At 34.0% G+C, this 20,405-nt stretch overlaps 1 protein-coding gene across 10 annotated transcripts in view; it reads right to left on the reverse strand.

Annotated features, from left to right (window-relative positions):
- CEP295 (centrosomal protein 295) overlaps positions 1 to 20,405 on the reverse strand; it is a 97,654-nt gene that overhangs the window by 68,262 nt on the left and 8,987 nt on the right. For 7 of the 10 annotated variants that reach the window (XR_011166767.1, XM_069080212.1, XM_069080206.1 and 4 more), the window contains 10 exons: positions 18,178 to 18,302; positions 14,984 to 15,077; positions 13,218 to 13,262; positions 7,797 to 7,868; positions 6,397 to 6,504; positions 5,110 to 5,217; positions 3,794 to 3,934; positions 1,871 to 2,054; positions 1,473 to 1,640; positions 26 to 256 (listed from right to left, as the gene is read on the reverse strand). Coding sequence is in view for 9 of the 10 variants with exons in the window: in XM_069080212.1 (XP_068936313.1) it covers positions 26 to 256; positions 1,473 to 1,640; positions 1,871 to 2,054; positions 3,794 to 3,934; positions 5,110 to 5,217; positions 6,397 to 6,504; positions 7,797 to 7,868; positions 13,218 to 13,262; positions 14,984 to 15,077; positions 18,178 to 18,302 (1,276 nt within the window). In the remaining variant the exon portion in view is untranslated. Of the gene's footprint in view, positions 1 to 25; positions 257 to 1,472; positions 1,641 to 1,870; positions 2,055 to 3,793; positions 3,935 to 5,109; positions 5,218 to 6,396; positions 6,505 to 7,796; positions 7,869 to 13,217; positions 13,263 to 14,983; positions 15,078 to 18,177; positions 18,303 to 20,405 lie in introns of those variants that run through there. The other 3 variants (XM_069080209.1, XM_069080215.1, XM_069080214.1) reach the window with 2 other exon arrangements.

Here is a 20,405-nt window from a genome sequence, read left to right on the forward strand (position 1 = left end):
AATATATGATACTAGAGAACAATACCTTGTTCCTGTGTATGCTCTGATTTATCCAGTGGCTTTTCTTCACTGGCAATTGTTCCTGTCTCTACTGTCAATGTCTCACTTTCACCATCAGCAAAAATTTTAGGCATTTCACTTTCATCTTCGGGAGTGCACTTATTTGCCCACTGTGATCTCTGGCTTTGGATTCTGTCTAGTAATTTTTTTAACGCTGTTTCTGAAGATGTATGGTGCGTCTCCTGTGCCTCTGGAGCTGAGAAAAAAAATTAAATACACAGTTGAAACCACATCTATAATCATATAAGATACTGCTGCTACAAAACACTAAACTGAAAAAATTATTATTATGCCCATTATTATCTCTAATCCTTTTTCACTACCTATTTGTATCACAAGGTTAATATAGTAGACTTTTGTTTTGTTTTTTACCACTGATAATGAATTTTTCAATTTTATTACTTAACAGTGTACCAGACTATTTATTCTCAAGTTGAAAGTCAATCAAACTTGAAGAAACTACTGAAGTCTAAATGTATAAATTAATCCCCATACCTGAAAACCTATGTAACTTGAACATTTTTTGGATAGAATCAAGAAGTACCTAATAGACACTATACTAGCTTGATAGGGATGCAAAAACAAAAATGAAAAGTCCCTGTTATCAAAAAACTGACATTCTTACAGACAACATGCATGTATGTCTGTCTTCATCTTTTTCTATGATGAATATATATAGGGACATAAGTTTACAGCAGAAAAAACCCCAAAATAAATACAACTAGCAATTGCAAGGAACAGGGCAACAGAAAGTCTTTCTGCAGAAGGTAGTGCCTGAGCATAACTGGCACAGAGATCCAAAAGTGCAAAGGAACAGAAACAGGATATGGAATACTGTGTGTAATAAATAGCAAAGCCAATATGGATAGACCACAGAGAGAGGGAAAGGGAATAATGTATATCAAGGCTAGATAGATAGGTTGTATCCAGGTTGTAAAGAATCTTACAAGTCAAACAGAAAGGTTTATATGTCATCATAGAGGCAATAGTAGGTAAATGACATGGTCAAACCTGAATTTTGGGAAAATCACTTTGGGGATGACAGACTGAAGTGGGCATTGATCTGAAGCAGGGAAGATCGATTTCTAAGACACCAGACAGGAAGTAATGAGAGCCAGAACTAGGATGGTATCTGTTCATGAAGGGAATTTAAGATTTAATTTAGGATTTATGACATGTTGCAGAAGTAGAAAAAAAAGTGACTAGCTAAAGTATGTATTAAAGTGATAATATCTTCTTTTTCATATAATCAATGCAGTTTTAAAGGACGGAATGTCAATAAAGTACTCACTTGCCTTGTGATATAACAGACCCAGAAATTAAAATTATGGTCTGGACATCTTAAAGCATTATTTCTTTAAAATGATATAACTATGCTCATTTAAAATGAGCTCTGCTTCAGGGTTTCTTACTGTCTGTTTCTGTGAGAAATGGAGATTCTTCTTCCATTCTCTCTTGGTTCTGAGTCTCAGATGTATAGTCTTGCTCCATTGAAAGATCCAGTTCTTCATCCTGGATGAATTCAGGAACAACTGGCAAAGGCTCTGGCTCTAGTTTCAAAATCAGATCTCCTTTCACCTCTAAAAAAAGAAATGTCATTTGTTTCTTCCAATATATGAAAACCCACTTTTTCCAAGATTAAAGACTCCCAAAGAGCATCTTAAAAAAAAAAATAACAAAAAACACGTTACATGCTGATACTCTATTTTTTTTAAATGCCAAAAAAATCTACCTTATTAACAAAACAGGCTGTTCTACTTTTTGGCTTTGGCACATGTTTAATACATTAAAAAAAAAAAACATATCTTACTCCTGTCTGCATTGTACATATCTTCAAAGGCAAACTCCAGTTCCCTCTGCCAGTCCTCTTGAATCGCCATGCGTTTGTACGGCAGCTCAACCACCTGTGGTGGCATCTGGGCCACATTCTGTCTCCTACGAGCCAGGTCCTCTTGTTGCAGCTGTTCCAACTCTTTCATGATTTTCTCTCGACTCTACAAATAAAAAGCAAACTAATTAGTATTCATTTACTTTAAACAGTAATAGTAAGATCTTTCACTTTACTTGTCTTTAGGGTTTACTGCTCACTAACTGCTTTTCTTTAGAATACTTTGGTTTCCTGTAACTAATCCCCTCTCAGTATGAGTGAAGTAAAACCTCAGCTATTCAGATACCTTGGTTAAGAAGTGATTCTGGATGGCTAAATTTACTAAATAGCCAAACACTGAAAGTTTAAGCAGCAAAACTTTTTATTTTTATATGGAAATCTTTGCAATTTTTATTTACTCCCTGGCTTTCTTTCATGATTTCACTGGAGCAGGAATGTTCTGATAAATAATAAAATGCTTTTCTAAAATACTAAAGATTATTAAATAAAACACTACTTTGTGCGTTTTTTCATATTTTGTTATTGGTAGGGAACTTTTCTTTCAATTTCTTTTAATTAGCTAAAACTCAACTTCTCTAGTAAAATGATATTAAAAAGGAAATAACTTTGATGTTAATCCAACTACTTGTTCATAAATGACTTTAGTATTCTGATTCATTAATGTTATATATAATTTTTAAATCACTGAATGGATGTAATGGACAGAGAAACGTTTAAGAGTCTATTTTAAATGGTATTTCATTAATTCATAAAAAGATTTAGAAGAGACAGTAGTTATCTACATTCTGTGATTACTACTAAGTTCCAGGAATAACATAAATCATTCTATTATAGTATAACAAAACTAAATATTAAAGGAAAAGGTAAGATCCAGTCAAGAATAAAAAATAAATTTCCCAAAACTAGGCACTAAATTCCGCCATCAAAAGGGAGTGGATCGCCCTTAATGGAGCCTTCAAGAAAAGGCTAGATTGGGGCAGCCAGGTGGTGTAGTGAATAGAGCACCAGGAGTACTGGAGCCAGGAAGACCTAAGTTCAAATCTGGACTCAAACACTTAACACTTACTAGCTATGTGACTTTGGGCAAATCACTTAACCCCAACTACCCTGCCTTCTCCCCACTCCAAAAAAACAAACAAAAAAACCCAAAACCAAGAAAAGGCTAAATAATTATTCTACCTATTAGAAAATGAATTCTTTTCCAGTTAAGATTTGTTGGCCACTCAATTCCAACTCTGAAATTTTGCAGAGCTTTAATAAAAATTTTTTAAAATCCCAAAGTATAAAAAAACTATTTCCAAAGAAAAACACCTAAAACTCATATAAACATTATTAAAAATGTTAATTCATAAAATAGACTGCCAACAATATTCATTATTTCTAAGTCTGTAATCTCAAAAATCAGCACTCACGTAGTACCACATTAGCAAGGAAATTTTTCTAAATCCTCTAAATTCCTAAAACTAGTTTTCTCATTTCTAATACTACTTACAAGAGTATCTTTGGATATTGTCAGATAAATGAGAGAATACAAATGTAATTGAAAAAACAGTACTTAAAAATTATTTTTCTTCATGAGATTTTTTTGGTCTGTATGATGGAAATTTGACTTTATGATACAGTCACCATTAATAAATATGGAGTGCCAGAGGAAAATAAAAACGGACTATTCAAGTTGGAATCATAAGAGGTAAAAATAGAAACTATCTTACTGTAACATACTCCCTTAATTTCAACACATTCAATCCATTTATTTAATTAATTTCAATCCATTTTGCTATGCCAAGTATTTCTATTACTGGTATTCACATTTATCACTAGGAAACATAGTTGTGCTTTGCTTACGTTAGCCAAATGGACCTTTCTCATGGCATGGACTCCCCGTATGTAAGCTTTTTCAAGCTGTTCTCTCCTTTCTTGTATTGCTTCTCTCTGTAGTTCCTCCAATCTCTTTGTTTCCTCTTCAGCAGCCAAATGAGGATCTGGCTAGCAATCAATAATATTTTATACAAGACACTCACACACATACAAGATTAATGTTTTTCTCTTAATTACTATAAAATTAGGGCAAAAAAATGATCAGATGTTTATTAAGAGCACACAATTGCAAAAAAAAAAAAGTCATGTTAACAAAAACTTTTTTTCCTTCAATGTTTAATTGTCATATTAATGTCAAATAAAACCATGTAAGAATCACTGTGGTAGTATATTTAATTATGCAATAAAGCATTACATTCAGATGATTGTGACAATATTTTCCAGTCTTCTTATATAACACTCTTCCTACTGCACTCTACAATCCAGCCAAATTTGACTTTGCTGTCCTTATGGCACACTCCAGTTCCCACTTCATGCTTTTGCATGGCCATCCCACGTGTCTCAATAAATTCTTCTCTTCCATCCCTGCCTTTGGAATCCCTAATTATCTTTTAAGACTGAGGCCACTTTCTGCATGAGGCCTTTCCTGATCGAGCCAACTGCTAGTTTCAAATTATCTACTATTTAACACTTTTTCTTTTTTATATTCATTTTGCAGACAATAAATCAAAATAGAATAAAAATGTATATTCCAGTGATGCATTTAATTTTTTCATTATTTAATACTATATTTATTATAATTTACCTAGCTCTATTATTCTATTTAATCATTAATTATAACTGCTATTTTTATGGCACTTTTAAGTTTGATAAAATGTTTACCTTTTAAAAAAATGATATATATATACACACACTTCAGTAGAAAAGTTCTTTTGATTAAGCATAAATGTTACAAAGCGCAAATAACACACTTGGGTACCTTAAAAACCTCAAATAAAATATAAATAGAAATTCTACACTTAGAAAGTTTCCTGTCATATTAGTGTAACAGACTGATGTGCCCACTGATCTTTGGAAATAAACAAGAATCTTTTTAAAAGTCTGTTTAAGATTTTGATAATTCCATAAATACCTACAGTTATTTTATTTCAATGGCTATACAATGTCAGAAAATATTTAGTTTAAAAACCTTAGCTGTTTGAATTATGCAAGTTCTGTAAAATCAGGATACTACATTTAGAACTAAAAAGAAAAAATAGTCTTCCATCAATCAATAGGTTTTATATTTAACACTAAGATAAAATAAATAATTCTAGGGTGCTACAAACAAATAAGTAGATCACCTGCTGTACTTCCATCTCTCTCTCCACAGTTGGTTCAAAATTGTAAGTAGAACAGGTGGTAGTAGTAGTAGTACTAGTAATCTTAGAAATTTGCTTCAGCTGAAGGTTCTGAAAAATTGAACACAAGAAAAAAATGGCAAAACCAAAGGCATTATTTTCTATTTAAAATTAATCAAGTAGGCAAAAATAGTTTTGCATTTTAATAAGTTACAATCTAGCCCAAGAGAACTAAAAATCAGTTTGTCTATCTACAATATTTGTCACATAGGAGAATAAACTTAAAGGTTAGTAATATGATTTAAAAAAAAATTCTCTAGTATCACCAATATTTTACAGGAGATCTAAATAAAAACAAAGATTCTCATGTCATTTCCATTCACTTTTTAGCATCTAAACACTTCTATTTAGATGTTCAGCAATCCAACAAATTAGGAAGAACACTACGTTTGGAGTCAGATGACCAAAGTCTACTATTTATTTAAATGTGTGACAACAGGCAAGTAAATTCTCCCTCTAGGTATCAGTTTTCTCATCTGTAAAATGAAGTCTAGATGGTCTAGATGACTTCTTATATCCCTTTTAGCTGTTAATCTATATCCCTAAGACATATCATTTAGTTTAAAAAATTGTTCACTACTTTATTGGTTATGCATCTCATATTACCAGCTATAAAGACTCAAGATACAAAAACTTCTCTTAAAATAAATTCATAAGGGGTAGCTAGGTGGTACAGTGAACAGAGCACTGGCCCTGAAGTCAGGAGGACCTGAGTTCAAATCTGGTTTCACAAAACTAGCTGTATGACCTTGGGCAAGTCACTTAACCACAACTGCCCTCCAAAAAGCCAAAAAAAAAAAAAATTCATAAGAACAACAATGAATACATAATTGTGTACCTAAATGGGAAGAGAAATCTGAACAGAATAAATGTACTGCATTGACAAATATGAAACTCTGTCAACATAACTTATTCTCAAAGTTTTAAGATCTAAGTTGAATTCTGGGACAGTGGTAAGTAGCCATGTTGTTCTAATTACATAACATTACCCTAAAATAGGGTAGAAAATAATGAAATATGCCTTTTTCTATAGTTCCATATTTTGTCTGATAGGATAATTAGAATCATGATGTCCTTACTATATATTTATAAAGCATATTTAAAAATATTTTTCCAATAGCTATAACTTAAGAATGCTTTTTCAATGTTATTTCAATTTTAAAATCTAATAATATTAGAAGCCAAAGTAATAATTTATTGGAGACTATACAAAAGCAGTAAGTCACTCACCTGCTCTAAATCCTTCTCACTTATGACACGTGGGTCAAGATGATGGTAAGTAGGAGGGTTACTAAGAGTGTTGGTCTTCAATGTAGAAATTCCCTTTACTTGAACATTCTGAAAAATTAAACAAAAATAATTTGTTGAGGCAAAGATATTATTTTCCATTCAAATGGAGAAAAAAGTTTTTCATTTTAAGAGGTGAACATGTGGTCCAAGAAAACCGAATATCTGACTATCCACTTAAAAATTTGTTCCTAAGAAAATTCAGAGCTTTCCGAATTACAATACCATTTTTATTTTTAAAAATTCACTACACAGAGTACTTTTTCTAGGAGATTTAAAAGAAGACAATGGCATTATAGAGAACACAGGAAAAAAAAAGTGAATCCGATGCTAGAGACTGTGGATCTAAATCTTAGTTCAACCACTTACTCCCTGTTTGACTCTGGGCAAATCCCTTACCATATTGCTTACTATGTCTGAGTCTCATTTTTCTTGTTTGTAAAATGAAGTTATAAATCTATGTATACATGAAAAATTAATTTCCATGCATTTTTAGAGGACAGTTTAGTATAGTAGCAAGAGACAAGCTTGGAATAAACTCAAGAATCTAAAACCTGGCTCTACTACTTAAACCATGATGGCCATGGTCAAATCACTTCCCTCTCTCTAATCCATCTAATAAAATGAAGGAGTTGGACCAGATGATTCTCTAAGTTTCCTTTTAACTCAAAAAAACCATAATATCCATTTAAATCAATAGCACACAAAAGTGTTCAGATTACCTGCCATTCAGACTAAAATTACAAAAAGCCTCTCTTATTCCATCCCTATTCACTTAGCAATGAAAAACAGTATGTTATAATGCATAGTGCAGGCCCTGTAGTCAGACACACCTGAGTTCAAGTACTACCTTTGACACACATCTTTGGCAACTAACTTAACCTTTCAGTGCTCCAAAAATTCAGTAATAGCTGTATGCCAACGAAATATTACAAGTTCAGGCCCATAACTAAAAAAATAAACAGAACATGCATTGCTGCATGTATAAGAAAAGAAATGAGAACAGAAAGTTTACAATAATTTAAAAAAGGAACCGCACCACAAAATACTGAAATTGCCAGTCTCACTCCATTTAAAGTGTGTAAGGATCTGTGCTGAGTCCCACCACGCTGTCCTAGTTTTACAAAGTAACAGCCCCTAACAAGGGCAGAGAAAAATTATAGTTTATGCCTTCTAGACTTCTATATTTTGTCCTAAGGAAAGATCAGGATCACCATGTGACAACTGTGCAATTCCAAAGTTTAATTTTCAAGATTTTTCTAGTGGCTATTACTTTTCAGTACTTGCTATGGTTATTTTAGCTTTGAAATCTAAAAATATTAAACATCCTTCTCTTTACTCACACTTGGGTCAAGATGATGAAAAGTAGAAGAGCTATTGATCTTTACTGTAGAAATTCTCTTTATTTGAAGATTCTAAAAAATGAAACATAACAAACTGCTAAGCCAAAAACGTTATTTACCACTTATAGCTAAATGGAATGGAGAGAAATAAATAATCTTGCACTCTAATTATGCTATCATGTAGCTCAGGAAGATAGAAATATTTATTTCAGAGAGAAATGTTTTAAAATTTTGTGAATTACAACAGTATTCTAAAAAGCAATTAATTAGTACTTCATACAGGGACTAATTAATACCTGTTTAGTATCCTCTGGTGTTCATTAATTATTATCTAACAATTATAATGTCTCCCAGTCATATATGTTTATTCTTGTTTGAACTGCTATTATTTAATAAAAAGGGCATTCATTTAAACAAAATCTATTACATACCATTACTAGACAACTGGATTCAGATATTAAAAGCCTCACTATCATTATTAATATGAAGAACACATAGTATCCTCTATCCTCATATTGTAGTGGGAAAAAAAGCACTCAAGGCTGAATCCTATTTGTCACTCTGTCATCTTGAACAAGTCACGTGACCTCTGAGCCCTCAGTTGCCCTCTGTAAAATGGAGTTAATCTTGCCTACCATAGAGAATGTTTTAAGGATCAAATAAGAAAACATGCTCATCACTTCCAAGATGGAGTTTGTCATCTTTCCCTAATATCTGCCCTTTTCCCTTATTTCACTATTAAGAGAACCAATCTCCCAATCACCAGGTTCAAAGTTGATCTCTGACTGCTCCTTTCCTATCTAATCATCAACCACAAAGAAAGAGTAGAGGATGTTTAGAAGATGAGAAAGAACAAAGATTTGAGCAGAAGGAGGAAGAGAAAAAGGAAGAGGTATATGAAAAGTCAGAGGGGAACCTAGTTCTGTTTCAGGAGGTTGAGGGTAAAAGTCAAAGGAAAAAGGGAAGTCCAGTGAATGCTCAAAGATAAGTAACAAATGTAAGCCTTTCCTACAAGAGGTACAAACTGGATTGTCTAAGAAATAAAGACGATAACCCACAGGTTCTCAGATTACAGACAGAGAGCTTGAAAAATCCTTAGGGCTACCAAGGCCAACACCCTTCTTTTATATAGTTTAAGAAATTAAGGCCAACAAAAATTAAGTGACTTGCCCAAGATCACATACACAACTAATAAAGCCAGAATGTGCATTCAGGTTCTCTAACTCCAAAGCTGGCACTCTTCCCACTATTCCAAGTTGCCTCCTGGGAAGGTGTATCAGCAAGCACCCCAGCGTCCCCAGGGTGGCTGCCAACACAGGTTCTTAGATCTGCTTTGTTAAAGGAAAGCAAGTCAAAATTGTTTAACAAGCTTACTTTAATCAGTCAAATATGTATCGTTTACCTAGCTCAGGGGAAAAAGGTCAGCACCCCAAACTTCAGAGTTATCATGACAGAGAAAGAGATCAAGTAGACAGGTTTCCAAACTGTCCAACCATTACATCCATATGAAATCAACATCTGGGTTTTTCAAAGCCAGGGGGCTCTCAACAATGGCTTCCCAGAGTCTCATCTGATCAAATCACAGAACACTTCTCAAAGTGAGCCCCAAAGCAAAGCCTCACATCAGGGATTATATAGCTTTCTCCTGGGTCAGAGAATGTAACCACCCTCTTGACCCACTGCCCAATCACACAGCATCAAGGTGTGGGCATTCCTGAAAACCAAGCCTCCTGCCACAGGCTCCATGTGACCACATTCAGCCTATTAGGAGGCAGAGTATATTTTCAAATCAAGGAAGGTTCTCAGAGTCTCTTAAGCCAATCAAAGGGCCTAGGGGCAGGGAAGATCTTCAAATTTGCATTTCCATTACAGAAGGGATGCAAGGTGGAGAACACATCCTACTGTAAGAATCAGAGAAAGGAATTAAAAGCATCCCAGATTTCTGACTGGTACAGAGGAAATTACTTGACCTGATATCTAAAAGTCAGAATGTGACAGTGAATACCTCATCAGTATGAATGTTCAATTCTCTGAGGATGGTAAAAATAGAACATAAGAGATAACTGTAAAGTCACTGAGAAAACAGGAGAATGAACTGGAAGTTAGGAAATAGCAACAACAGGGATCAGGGAGAGAGGGTGTTTATAATCAGAATGCACAGATATTACTATTCTCCTCCTGACTCTATGGGTCAGGTGAAATAGGAGAAGCAGCAGCCTATAGTGGAGAGAATGACAAGTGATGTGGTATTTTTAGGGGTCAGCTAAGATAAGATGAGTAGGTAGAGTAAATTTTGGTTTTATTACCCAAAGTTAAGCTGTTAATGGTCACAGCCACATGAAATGAACTCCAGAAGCTCCTATTTGTAAAAGAACAGTGGTCCTGAGGGCTATAGGGACATCATAGTAAAATCCATAGCCACTCAAAAGTTAGATTATCCTAATAATTATTCATATAGGAAAAACAAAATGCATAAAGAATACACATCAGTCATATCATGAAGTTGAATGGTAGCTCTTTTTAGTCCATCAACGTATATATTGTACAGAAACACAAAGTACTAGTTCCAATACTGAATAGGCTGTATGGTATTTAAGAAATTGTGTAGCATTTTCAATGATCCTAAGTTTCTCCCTGATGTCAAAACCCATATCTTTAATACCAATTATTCTTTTTTTTTTTTTTTTAAAGCAATTGGGGTTAAATAACTTGCTCAAGGTTACATGGCCAGTTATTATTTCTGGGTGTGGTGCTGAGTATCTGAGCCCGGATTTGATCCAGGTCATCCTGACACTGGAGCCAGTGCTCTTACTCGCTGAGCCACCTGGCCACCCCTAAGCAATTGGGGTTAAGTAACTTGCTCAAGGTTACACGGCCAGGTGTTTCTGGGTGGGTGCTAAGTGTCTGAGCCCGGGATTCAATCTCCAGGTCTTCTCAACACTGGAGCCGGTGCTCTTACTCACTGTGCTACCTGGCCACCCCAATACCAATTATTCTTTTAATTATTTTATGCAGCTGAGAATCGTAAGAACAATATCTTGGAATAATCAATATTTCAGGTGACAAGGCAACAAAAAGACATATAGTAGGTGTAACCAGACAATAACATACTATGATTTACACACTAAAAATGGCATAAAAGACACTAAGAACACATATTGACTGGAAAAGGAAGTGGGTCAAAATAATAGCAACAATAATTGCTAAAATTTACATTGTGCTTACTTTGTGCCAGGTACTGTGCTAAGCCCTTTACAATTATCTCATATGGGCGGGAAAGGGGGAGGGGAGAAGAGGTGTTATTACCACCATTTTACAGATAAGGAAACTGAGGCAAATAAGTGACTTGCCCAGGGTCGTTGAGCTTTTAAAAGTATCTAAGACCACATTTGATCTCAGTTCTTCCTGATTCCAGGAATCAAAGCAAAAGATAACAGATAAATGCACGACTGTTACACTAGCATGCACGAACCATTAAAAGATCTCAAGTAAAGATGAGCAACAGTTCTATAACTATGGTCTTAAAGAACTGCTGAGGACACTAAAAAATTAAATGAGTTGTCCAACTCATTGAGTAGATTCTCTCTGGTAGATTTATGAAGGACACAGATAAGAATCACAGATCGAAAAGGCAAGGACAAACTGCAATCAATAGGTAGAGAGCATCTTACACTAAGGAGACCACAAACAAATCACAGGGAGTATTAGCACAATTATTTTGCAAAGTAAGTTTACTTATCTAATTTTAAAACTATTAAATGTAAATACTTTCATGTAGTAAAAAATATGTGTGTGCATGTGCATACCTATACCACACTTTAAAAAATTAACAACAGATCATATACATACTGCTTTCAATCTGAAAAGATAGTTTAAAAAAATTGGGAGATCCAGCCTCAGACACTTAACACAAAACTAGCCATGTGACCTTGGGCAAGTTACTTAACCCCAATTGCCCTCCAAAAAGCAAAAAAAAAAATAAAATAAAAATAAAATTGGGAGATTAAAATTAAAGGTAATCGCACTTAGTATTTCTATTTAGAGGTAGCTAGGGGGCAGAGGGGACAGACAGCTAGGTCTAGAGTCATGTAGACCTAAGTTCAAATTTCGAAACTTGGGCTTACAAGTTATATGACCTCAGACAGGTCACAACTTCTATCTGACTCGATTTCCTCAGCTGTAAAATGAGGATAAATAATAGTAACTCCCTCCCAGAGTTGTTGTGAGGATTAAATGAGATAGTATTTAAATGCTTTTAACAGGGTCTAGCACATAGTTGGCACTATATAAATGTGCTTTCCCTTTCCCTTCCCCTCAAGAGTTGGCTAATCATACCTACATTTGTAACATAAAATATTTACAGAAGGCCATTCTATGTAAAACTGCACAAAAACTGAGTATCTATCAGTTCAAAGAGCAGAGGAGAGAGAAGAACTAAGTCAAACCAAAAAAAGGAAAAAAGCAGAAAGAAGACAAAACCTAACAGCAAAAGAATGCTTTTATTGAGTATGTGGCAAAATATCTCTAAAGGCAATCTGAAAAAGAAATTCCAAAAAATAATTTAAACAATGATAGTATCACACAAATAAAAAGTTTTAGCTTCCCAATGGTATCATGTGAAGAAGAGCAATCAAACAAACCAAAATTTGTATTATTTATTATAAAGTCATAATACATCAGTACCTTTTTGTCATATGCAGTTTTAATGCTTAAAAACAGGTAATAAAGGAAAGAAAATTGCTTTATAAGATTGTAACTGACATATTAAGGACAAAGTGTAGAGGATAAAATGGACACTTGTGAGAACATAAACTGAGAAAAATTATTTTCTGGATACCTAAATACAAATACAAACACAAACATTATAAAGGATCATAAGTTTTAAAAAATGTATTGCAAATGAGAGCTAGTTTACATATTTTGAAGGCAACTATGTCTTACAGAACATTAGGCTGCAAAATGAAGCAGATTAGTTCAGAAAACTGTAGGAAATAGTTGAGAATGGGCAAGAAGCAGCTGACAGACATCTTTAGTATACTTTCTCAAAAAACATGGAGTCCTAAATCTGATAAAAAAAAAACTTCTCAAAAACTTCCCTAAAGAAACTCTCCTGAAGTTTATGACTCTAAAAACAGTACCCCATTATTTTCTAATTTGTTAAAATAACAACAAGTAGGAATTACTATACTGTTATATATGGTATCAAATTAAATATAACTAAGTGAGTGGTTACTGTATTGCCTTATTTAATTTATTCACATACATTCAATAAAGCTATATACTTTATGTCTTTTTAGTTTATTAAATATGGTTTTTGTTGTTATTTCTAAAAAATAGTAGGTATTGAGTCTTCAGTCAGGAGTATTGCCCCTATACCACCACTGGAGGGAAAATCAAATAATTTACATAGTTTGTACTTACTGTGCCTTTTCCAGGAAGGTAGCATGTCTTAAGTGTGAGAACTGCCTATAAATTGAAAAATCCAGCAATAAAGTCTTTGAAACATACCAAAACTTTACTACATGATCACAAAAATAAGAAAACATGTTTTAAATATAAAGCATAAAATCTAACCATTTCATTTTCTAGTCTATTACCACAGAAATAACTATCATAAAGCTACCTACTAGGTTATGTGGTGATTACTAAACTTCAGCTAATGTGCCCATGCACCCATATATACATGGTTAGGGAGTATGACTCCTCTAGTTACTACATTAACAAAGCTTTAAATTGCATGAGATAACATGCAAAAGAGTGAACTGCACGATATAAATAAATAAGACAAACATACATAAATATATAAGGTAATAGATTTTCCTACTTGATCCAGCAATCTACTGGGACCCAGCAGCATCTCTAAATCCTTACTATGTACAATAACCAACATAAGGCACTATAAACAAAAGACTATCAGAATTTTCTGGATTTTGCTGTATAAACTCAATACAGTTGGAACAATCTCTTTCCTAGAGAAATTGCCAAGAACTTTTTATGTAAATTAGACAACAGCATTGGAAGTCTTTAAGGGGTTCTGTTGCTCTATTGTTTTACTTCTATATCTGGGCTAAATGCATAAAGAAGAAACCTGACTACTCTCAATTAATCTTTGCATTGTAAGTAGTTGTCTAACAGAAAAATTTAAGTATGGCTTTTTTTTTTTGGGGGGGGGGGGCAGACTGGTGATTTCATTGGTGTATAGAATAAATGAGTACTCTATACCTAAGGAGCAGACCAGCAGCTGTTCTGCAACTACCATCTTAAGAGGCAGAAAAGGGCAACAGATATCCCAAAGACCTAACACAATAAAAGAATAATCAATCAATCAAAAAACATTTATTAAGCACCTACTATGTGCTAGACACTATGTAAGCGCTGGGGATACAAAAAGGGGCAATAGATAGTCTCTGACCTCAAGAAACTCACAATCTAATGTTCAATTAAGAAAACAATTACACATGACAAAGAGAAATACCCTACATGATCCAGAGGCCTCCTTGACCAAAACCAAACTCTATATCCTCCTTTAATCCAACTAGAATTTCCCCCTCACTAGACTCAGATACACCTATAGTCATATTACAACATAAAATACAATGACTCTGGGAGTCAGAGGACCCAAGTTTATATCCTGCCTTCAGCCTGCCCCCCCCCTGCCAACATGGCTAATATGTGAAAATTTGTTTTGCATGACATTTATATGTAATGGGTATTGTATTTCTTGCCTTTTCAATGAGTGGGAGAGGGGGCTGAAGGGAGGAAGAGAATTTGGAACTGAAAATTTTAAAAAGGGGGAGGGCGGAAGAGAGGAAATGGATCCAGAATATTCAGAGCTAATTGCTCCTCCATGTCAAATCAATCAGATTGTGAGCTACTTGAGGACAAGAAATGTCTTTTGCTCCTTTTGTATTTCTAGTGCTTAGTACAGCACCTGGAACATGGTAGGCAAGTAATAAATGTTTACTGAGAGAATGAAACCAAAATTGCTAAAAATTTACATTTAAAGGTGCATATAGCAAAAAACAGGTGTCCATTCTCATTAACATTCTAAGAAAGCCAATATTCCCTCATAATAACCTTTTGTCAGTTTTTCCTTTAACTCTTTGTTGTTTTCACCACAATATTCTAAGAGAAAAATGCAACAATGACAGTTTAGTTTTTTTTTTAACCATTTCAAAATCACTCACCTCAAAAGGATTTGAAGGAGGAGGTGGCAGACTTGCAATTTTTGCAGCTCTTTCTTTTTCCTCAAGTAGTACTTTCTTACGAGTTTCTACATACCTTGAGTGAAATGACAGGTTGTAAATGAATGTTCAAATAATTTCCCAACCTGTACCTTTCTACTGACCCTTTTGGGTCTGGGACCTGAGATTTCATCAGTGTAAGGAACTTCCAGTGGAGAAAATTCCCTCTTCTGATGCAAATGATCAATCTGTTTATAAGTTAAGAGTTAGCTGCCTGGGATAGATGAGAGATTAAATGACTTGCTCAGGTTCATACAATCCATATATTGCAGAGGCAGTACTTGAACTTTGGCTTACATATCTCCACTCTCCCCTCTATGCACAAACCATTTTGTGTATCAGTTCAAATAATGCAATGGTTTAATCTTTTGCATTAGGTAACATGTTTAATAGAAATAAAGGCTCTCAAGAAGCCTTCTAATCTAATTCCTTATACCATAGTGCCTGAAACAACACATCTAGACATAGTATGTCTTCAAATTTTTCCAAAAAACATTTCGAACCCTGATGTCTTAGCACCTCACATCTGGACTGCACTTTATGGCAAACAATGAGTATACACATTTATTATATAATTTGATCTTTATAACCCTATGAAGTAGTCAAGGTAGATATTTTTACTTTAACAGACCAAGGAACTTAGCTAAAGAGAGTATCAGCCTACCCCAAAGTCAACTGAGTGGCAGATAGCAGTGCCAGGACTGGAACCCAGGTTTTCAGAATTCAGACTAGAAAGAACCAAGGTTGTCCAGCACTCTTTCCAAAATAGTACATTCAATTAAGTTCAAAATATCAAATATTAGAATGCTGGCTGCGAAGAAAACAAAGTTATAATCAGCAAACATGGGAAAAAAAGGACTTAAATTATTAATATGCACACAAATATACATATGTTTATACATTAAAATACATATTAGTTAAAAGAGACTGTAACTTGATTATTCCACAGTGTAATATAGTTACCAAAAACCCCGTGATCTTAGAGAGTAAGTGTACTATCCAAATTTAAAGAAGGTAATAATAATTCTCTTATACACTTTAATATCAGACCACATCTGGAACATTTGGTTCAGTTTCAGGCAACTCATCTTAAGAGAGATATTTACAGACTAAGCTGTGTCTAGAGGTATGTGGTAGGATAATGTCAGAATTCAAAACCATGTTAGAAAGTAGGAAAATTTAGCCTCAAAAATAAAATAAAATAAACTTGCGGAAAACACAACAGCTTACTATGAAAGGCATGAAGAAATGTGACTATACTTGTTCTATGTGGTTCCAAAGGATAAGTGAGAAGTGACAGGGAGATGTATATACATGAAAATAATTCTTAGCTCAATATAAGACAGGTTTTTAAAATGACATTATTTTTCTTTTTATTTAAATGTACATTTCAATACCAAGAGTGAATTTTTTAATTTCAGCAGATCTGTGATCTCATCCATGCAAGCTTCTGCCAAAGGTAGAGAAATCACAAACTATCCAGACCTCCCATCTTGAGAATTTAATCTATGTGCAACAACAAATTCTTAATCCTAAAACTGAAAGCATTCTCTAGGAATTTTAATTTTACAGGGTACCAGTGATCACTTGGGCTATTCATTACTGACTCTGGAGATATGACCAGCTCAGCTCCTTTTCTGGTCATCCAGTTTCCAAATAAATGTAATTTTACTACTTCTTATTACCAAATTATTGCTGTTAAGAGTACTAAAGCCTACTCACACCTACCTTCCTTCTCCTCATTTCCCTTTGTGTCACCTGTAATTCTGATTCTTTGGAGACTGTAGTAAACTATTATTCACAGTCATATTACCTCAGCCAGACGATTACAGCTAAAAATATGAGTCTATGCTTGAAGGTGGAGCTTGAGATTGTAAATTACAGTGCAATTTTCTGAATTCAATTTAATCCAATGCCCTTTCTCCTTAATCAATTACAAGCTCCGATTCTTGTCTATCTTCAGCATTGGTCCTATGTGTGGAGACTGGCCATGTGGAGCCTGGTCATTTGGCTCTCTATCCAACTACACATTATCATTTGGACAATAGATATTCATTTGTTCTTTCCTGTTCAATCAGGTTACTCTTTTGAGTGATTTTGGATCTCATGTAGGAGACTCTAACATTCTATGGATTAGTGTAATCAACACAAAGTTATCACCCGAAGTGAATCCTCTTCCATCTGGATGATGCCTAGATCCCTGACAGTGGCAAACATACTGAGCTAGCCCAAATAGTCCCTGCTTTAAATCTCATCTGGGTTTAAAGACCGGAGAACCCAAGTTATCTTTGTTGTTAACTTAACATTTAAGAATCTTACATGGTCCTAACATACACATGAGTGATAACCTAGGGAGCCTTGAAGACTTTATTTTACTCCATCAGATTAGATATTATGGTTTTAAGTGTATGTTTTAAATAACAAAAAAAATAAGCCCAGTAGTATACTGTATTCTTTGTAACTTTCAGACAATTATGTGACTATGAAAATAAAGTTTACTATAGAGAATAATTTTTTTAAAAACTTTACTATTGCCTTCTCCTATTTTCATCAAGAATATCCTCAATGTGTACTGATTTTTTAAAGAATAATTTTACAGGTCTTTCTCATGATCACCTTTTAAAATAGTAATAACATCTGTATTATTTTTCCTAGTCATTTAATAGGTGAGGAAGAAATTCCTAATAAAGATCATCACTTAAAAATTGGAATGAGCTTTGTCTTAAGAATGAACTCTTAGGTGATATAAAAAAGCCCACCATCAATAAAAAAAAAAAAGAATGAATGACTGCCACTCAATGTATGTGTTAAAACAGCCTAGATGACAATTTAACTCATTGGGGATGTTGTAGAGGGGATTCATAGACCATACGACCTTTTAAAAAAGTCTTTCCTAACTATGATATTCTAGGACATTTGTCACAAGGATTTTAGCTTTCTTTTTTCATTGAGGAGAGGAGAGAAGATAAATGCTTGTTAATTGCAAAAAGTTAAAAAGAATAAATGACATTGGGTGGCCTCTTTTTCTGTAATTATCATTTAATACTTAATTTTGTGTTAACCTGAGTCACAATTAAGAGCATTCTTGTCATTTTTTTTTCTACAAAAAATACAGGACATTAAAAATGCTACCTTACCATGTTTTTTGTTTCAATCGCTTTTCTTTTTCATTTTTCACTTTTTTCAATGCTTCCTGGCCTCTTTCCTCTGCTCTTTGGCGCCTTTTCTCTCTTTGCTTTATCAAACGATCTATATCAGGAGCCTAAAATTAATTTCTTCAGGTCAATTTAAAACATCATAACAAAAGTATACATTAAGCATGACCAATGGAAGCATGTCTTATTTGAAACTAGAATAAAAAAAATTTCTCCTTTCTTGAAACATTAAAAAGTGAAGTGAATATTGACAATATGCAGAGTAATAAAAACTACTATACTCAGCTTTTTAAAATTACTTATTTAATAGTCATATTCTTTTAAAATATTTCCTTCCTACCTATAGTAACTAACAGAGAAATATCTCCTTTATAATCAATTTCCTTGTTCTTTATGACTTGTGAGGCCCACAAAACATCATTTACCCATCATAATTCAAAAAGAAACAATGAATTCCAATCTAAACTCAAACGAAGATTTAAGTATATGAGACTCATACAAATTTGTACATTCCTAAAGCCAACATATTAAATAACAGGTAAGGCAAATCTCTTCATGTTTTCAATATATTCTGTTTGAGTTAAATTCAAGCATATATGACTACTTAGTTAAAGAGTAAATAGTAGTAAGATTGTGAGCCACTGTAGATTTATAGGGGGCCAGCAAAAGGCTTTTTAAAAAGTTGTTAAGTCAACAACATTTATGTTTAGAGACTGAGAAGTCAAAACAACCAGCTACTAATAGCTAATTATCTACTGCCCAAAAATTTGTAATGAGAAAAAGAGAAAAGTGTCCATTTAATGAATAATCAACATTCTAAGCAGTAGTGGTCTAAAAAAAATTCAATTAAGTAAACTTCAATTTTCTTAGTCATCTTGACTGAATAAGAGACTTATTTCACATTATTTAAAGCCCTTCAACAAGAAACAACTAACAAATATTTATTTTAGTGCCAGACACTGTGATAGGTACTAGTGATACAGACAAAATGAAACAGGGCAGATAGATACACAAAGATATAAAAAACAAACACAAGGTAATTAGAGCTTGAGCTGAGTATTGAAAAAAAAAAGTAGATTCTAGTAGGCAAAGGTAAAAAGAGAATAATTCTGGATATGGCAGACAGCCAGCGCAAAGGCAAAGAGATAGAAAATGAAGGGCTATGTATGAAACACAAAAAGGACAGTTTGGCTGAATTACAGAATAAGGGACAGAAAGTAACTTATAACAAGGCTGGAACCAGCTGGTAAAGGGCTAAGAAAATCCAGAGACATTTATATTTGATCGTAAAGGCAACAGGGATGCACTGAAGTTTGCTGAGTTGGGAAAAATGACATCATCAGTCTTATACTTTAGGAAAATAACTTCAGCAGTTGTGAGGGACAGTGGAATGGAATGGAGAGACATATAGAGCAAATACCCATTAGAAGGCCAATGCAGTAGTCCAGGTGAGAGAAGATGGAAGTTGAATTATGGTGCTGGCAGTATGCATAGAGAAAAGGAGATTTATGTGGAAGTAGAAACAAGATTTGGCAGATGAGTGGCTATATGGAGTGAGACAATATAAGGATTGTAAAACTGGGTGACTGGAAGGATAAGGTACCCTCAACAGTAATAAAGAAACCTAGAAAAGAGGCAGGGGTTAGGTGAATAGATAATGAATTTTATTTTGAATACAAAATAGTTTTGAAATGCCAAATAGATGCGTGGAGATAGGAAAATGGGTCTCAGAAAAGAAGGTTTAGCTATATACAGATTTGGGTGTCATATATAAAGGTTAAGATTAAACTTATGGAAGATGATGAAAAAAACAAATGAAAGGGTATAGAGAAAGTAGTGTTCAGGATAGAGCCTTGGGGCACACCCATAACGAAGCATGATTTGATGAACCAGCAAAGAGACAGAGGAGCTGTCAGGAAGATAGGTAGAGATGGAGAAAGAATAGTATCAAAAAAACCCAGAGATTACAGAGGAGACAATAACTGACAATGTCATATATACAGTAGAGGGTTTAAGAATTGAAAACAGGCCATTTGACTCAGCAATTAAGAGATCACTGGTCACTCTGGAGAGAACAATTTCAGTTAATAGCTGAAATAGAAAGCCAGATAGGTTGAGAAGCAAGTATGGACAAATAATGGACCTTTTTCTAGGAGTCTGACTGTGAAAGAGACAAAAAGTGCTGGACAACAAACAGCTTGAGGGGGAAG

Source organism: Petaurus breviceps, unplaced genomic scaffold (assembly GCF_028583685.1).
Source record: "Petaurus breviceps papuanus isolate PSGF00001 unplaced genomic scaffold, PetGlider_PUasm1.0 91133, whole genome shotgun sequence".
In the NCBI taxonomy this organism is placed as follows: domain Eukaryota; kingdom Metazoa; phylum Chordata; class Mammalia; order Diprotodontia; family Petauridae; genus Petaurus; species Petaurus breviceps.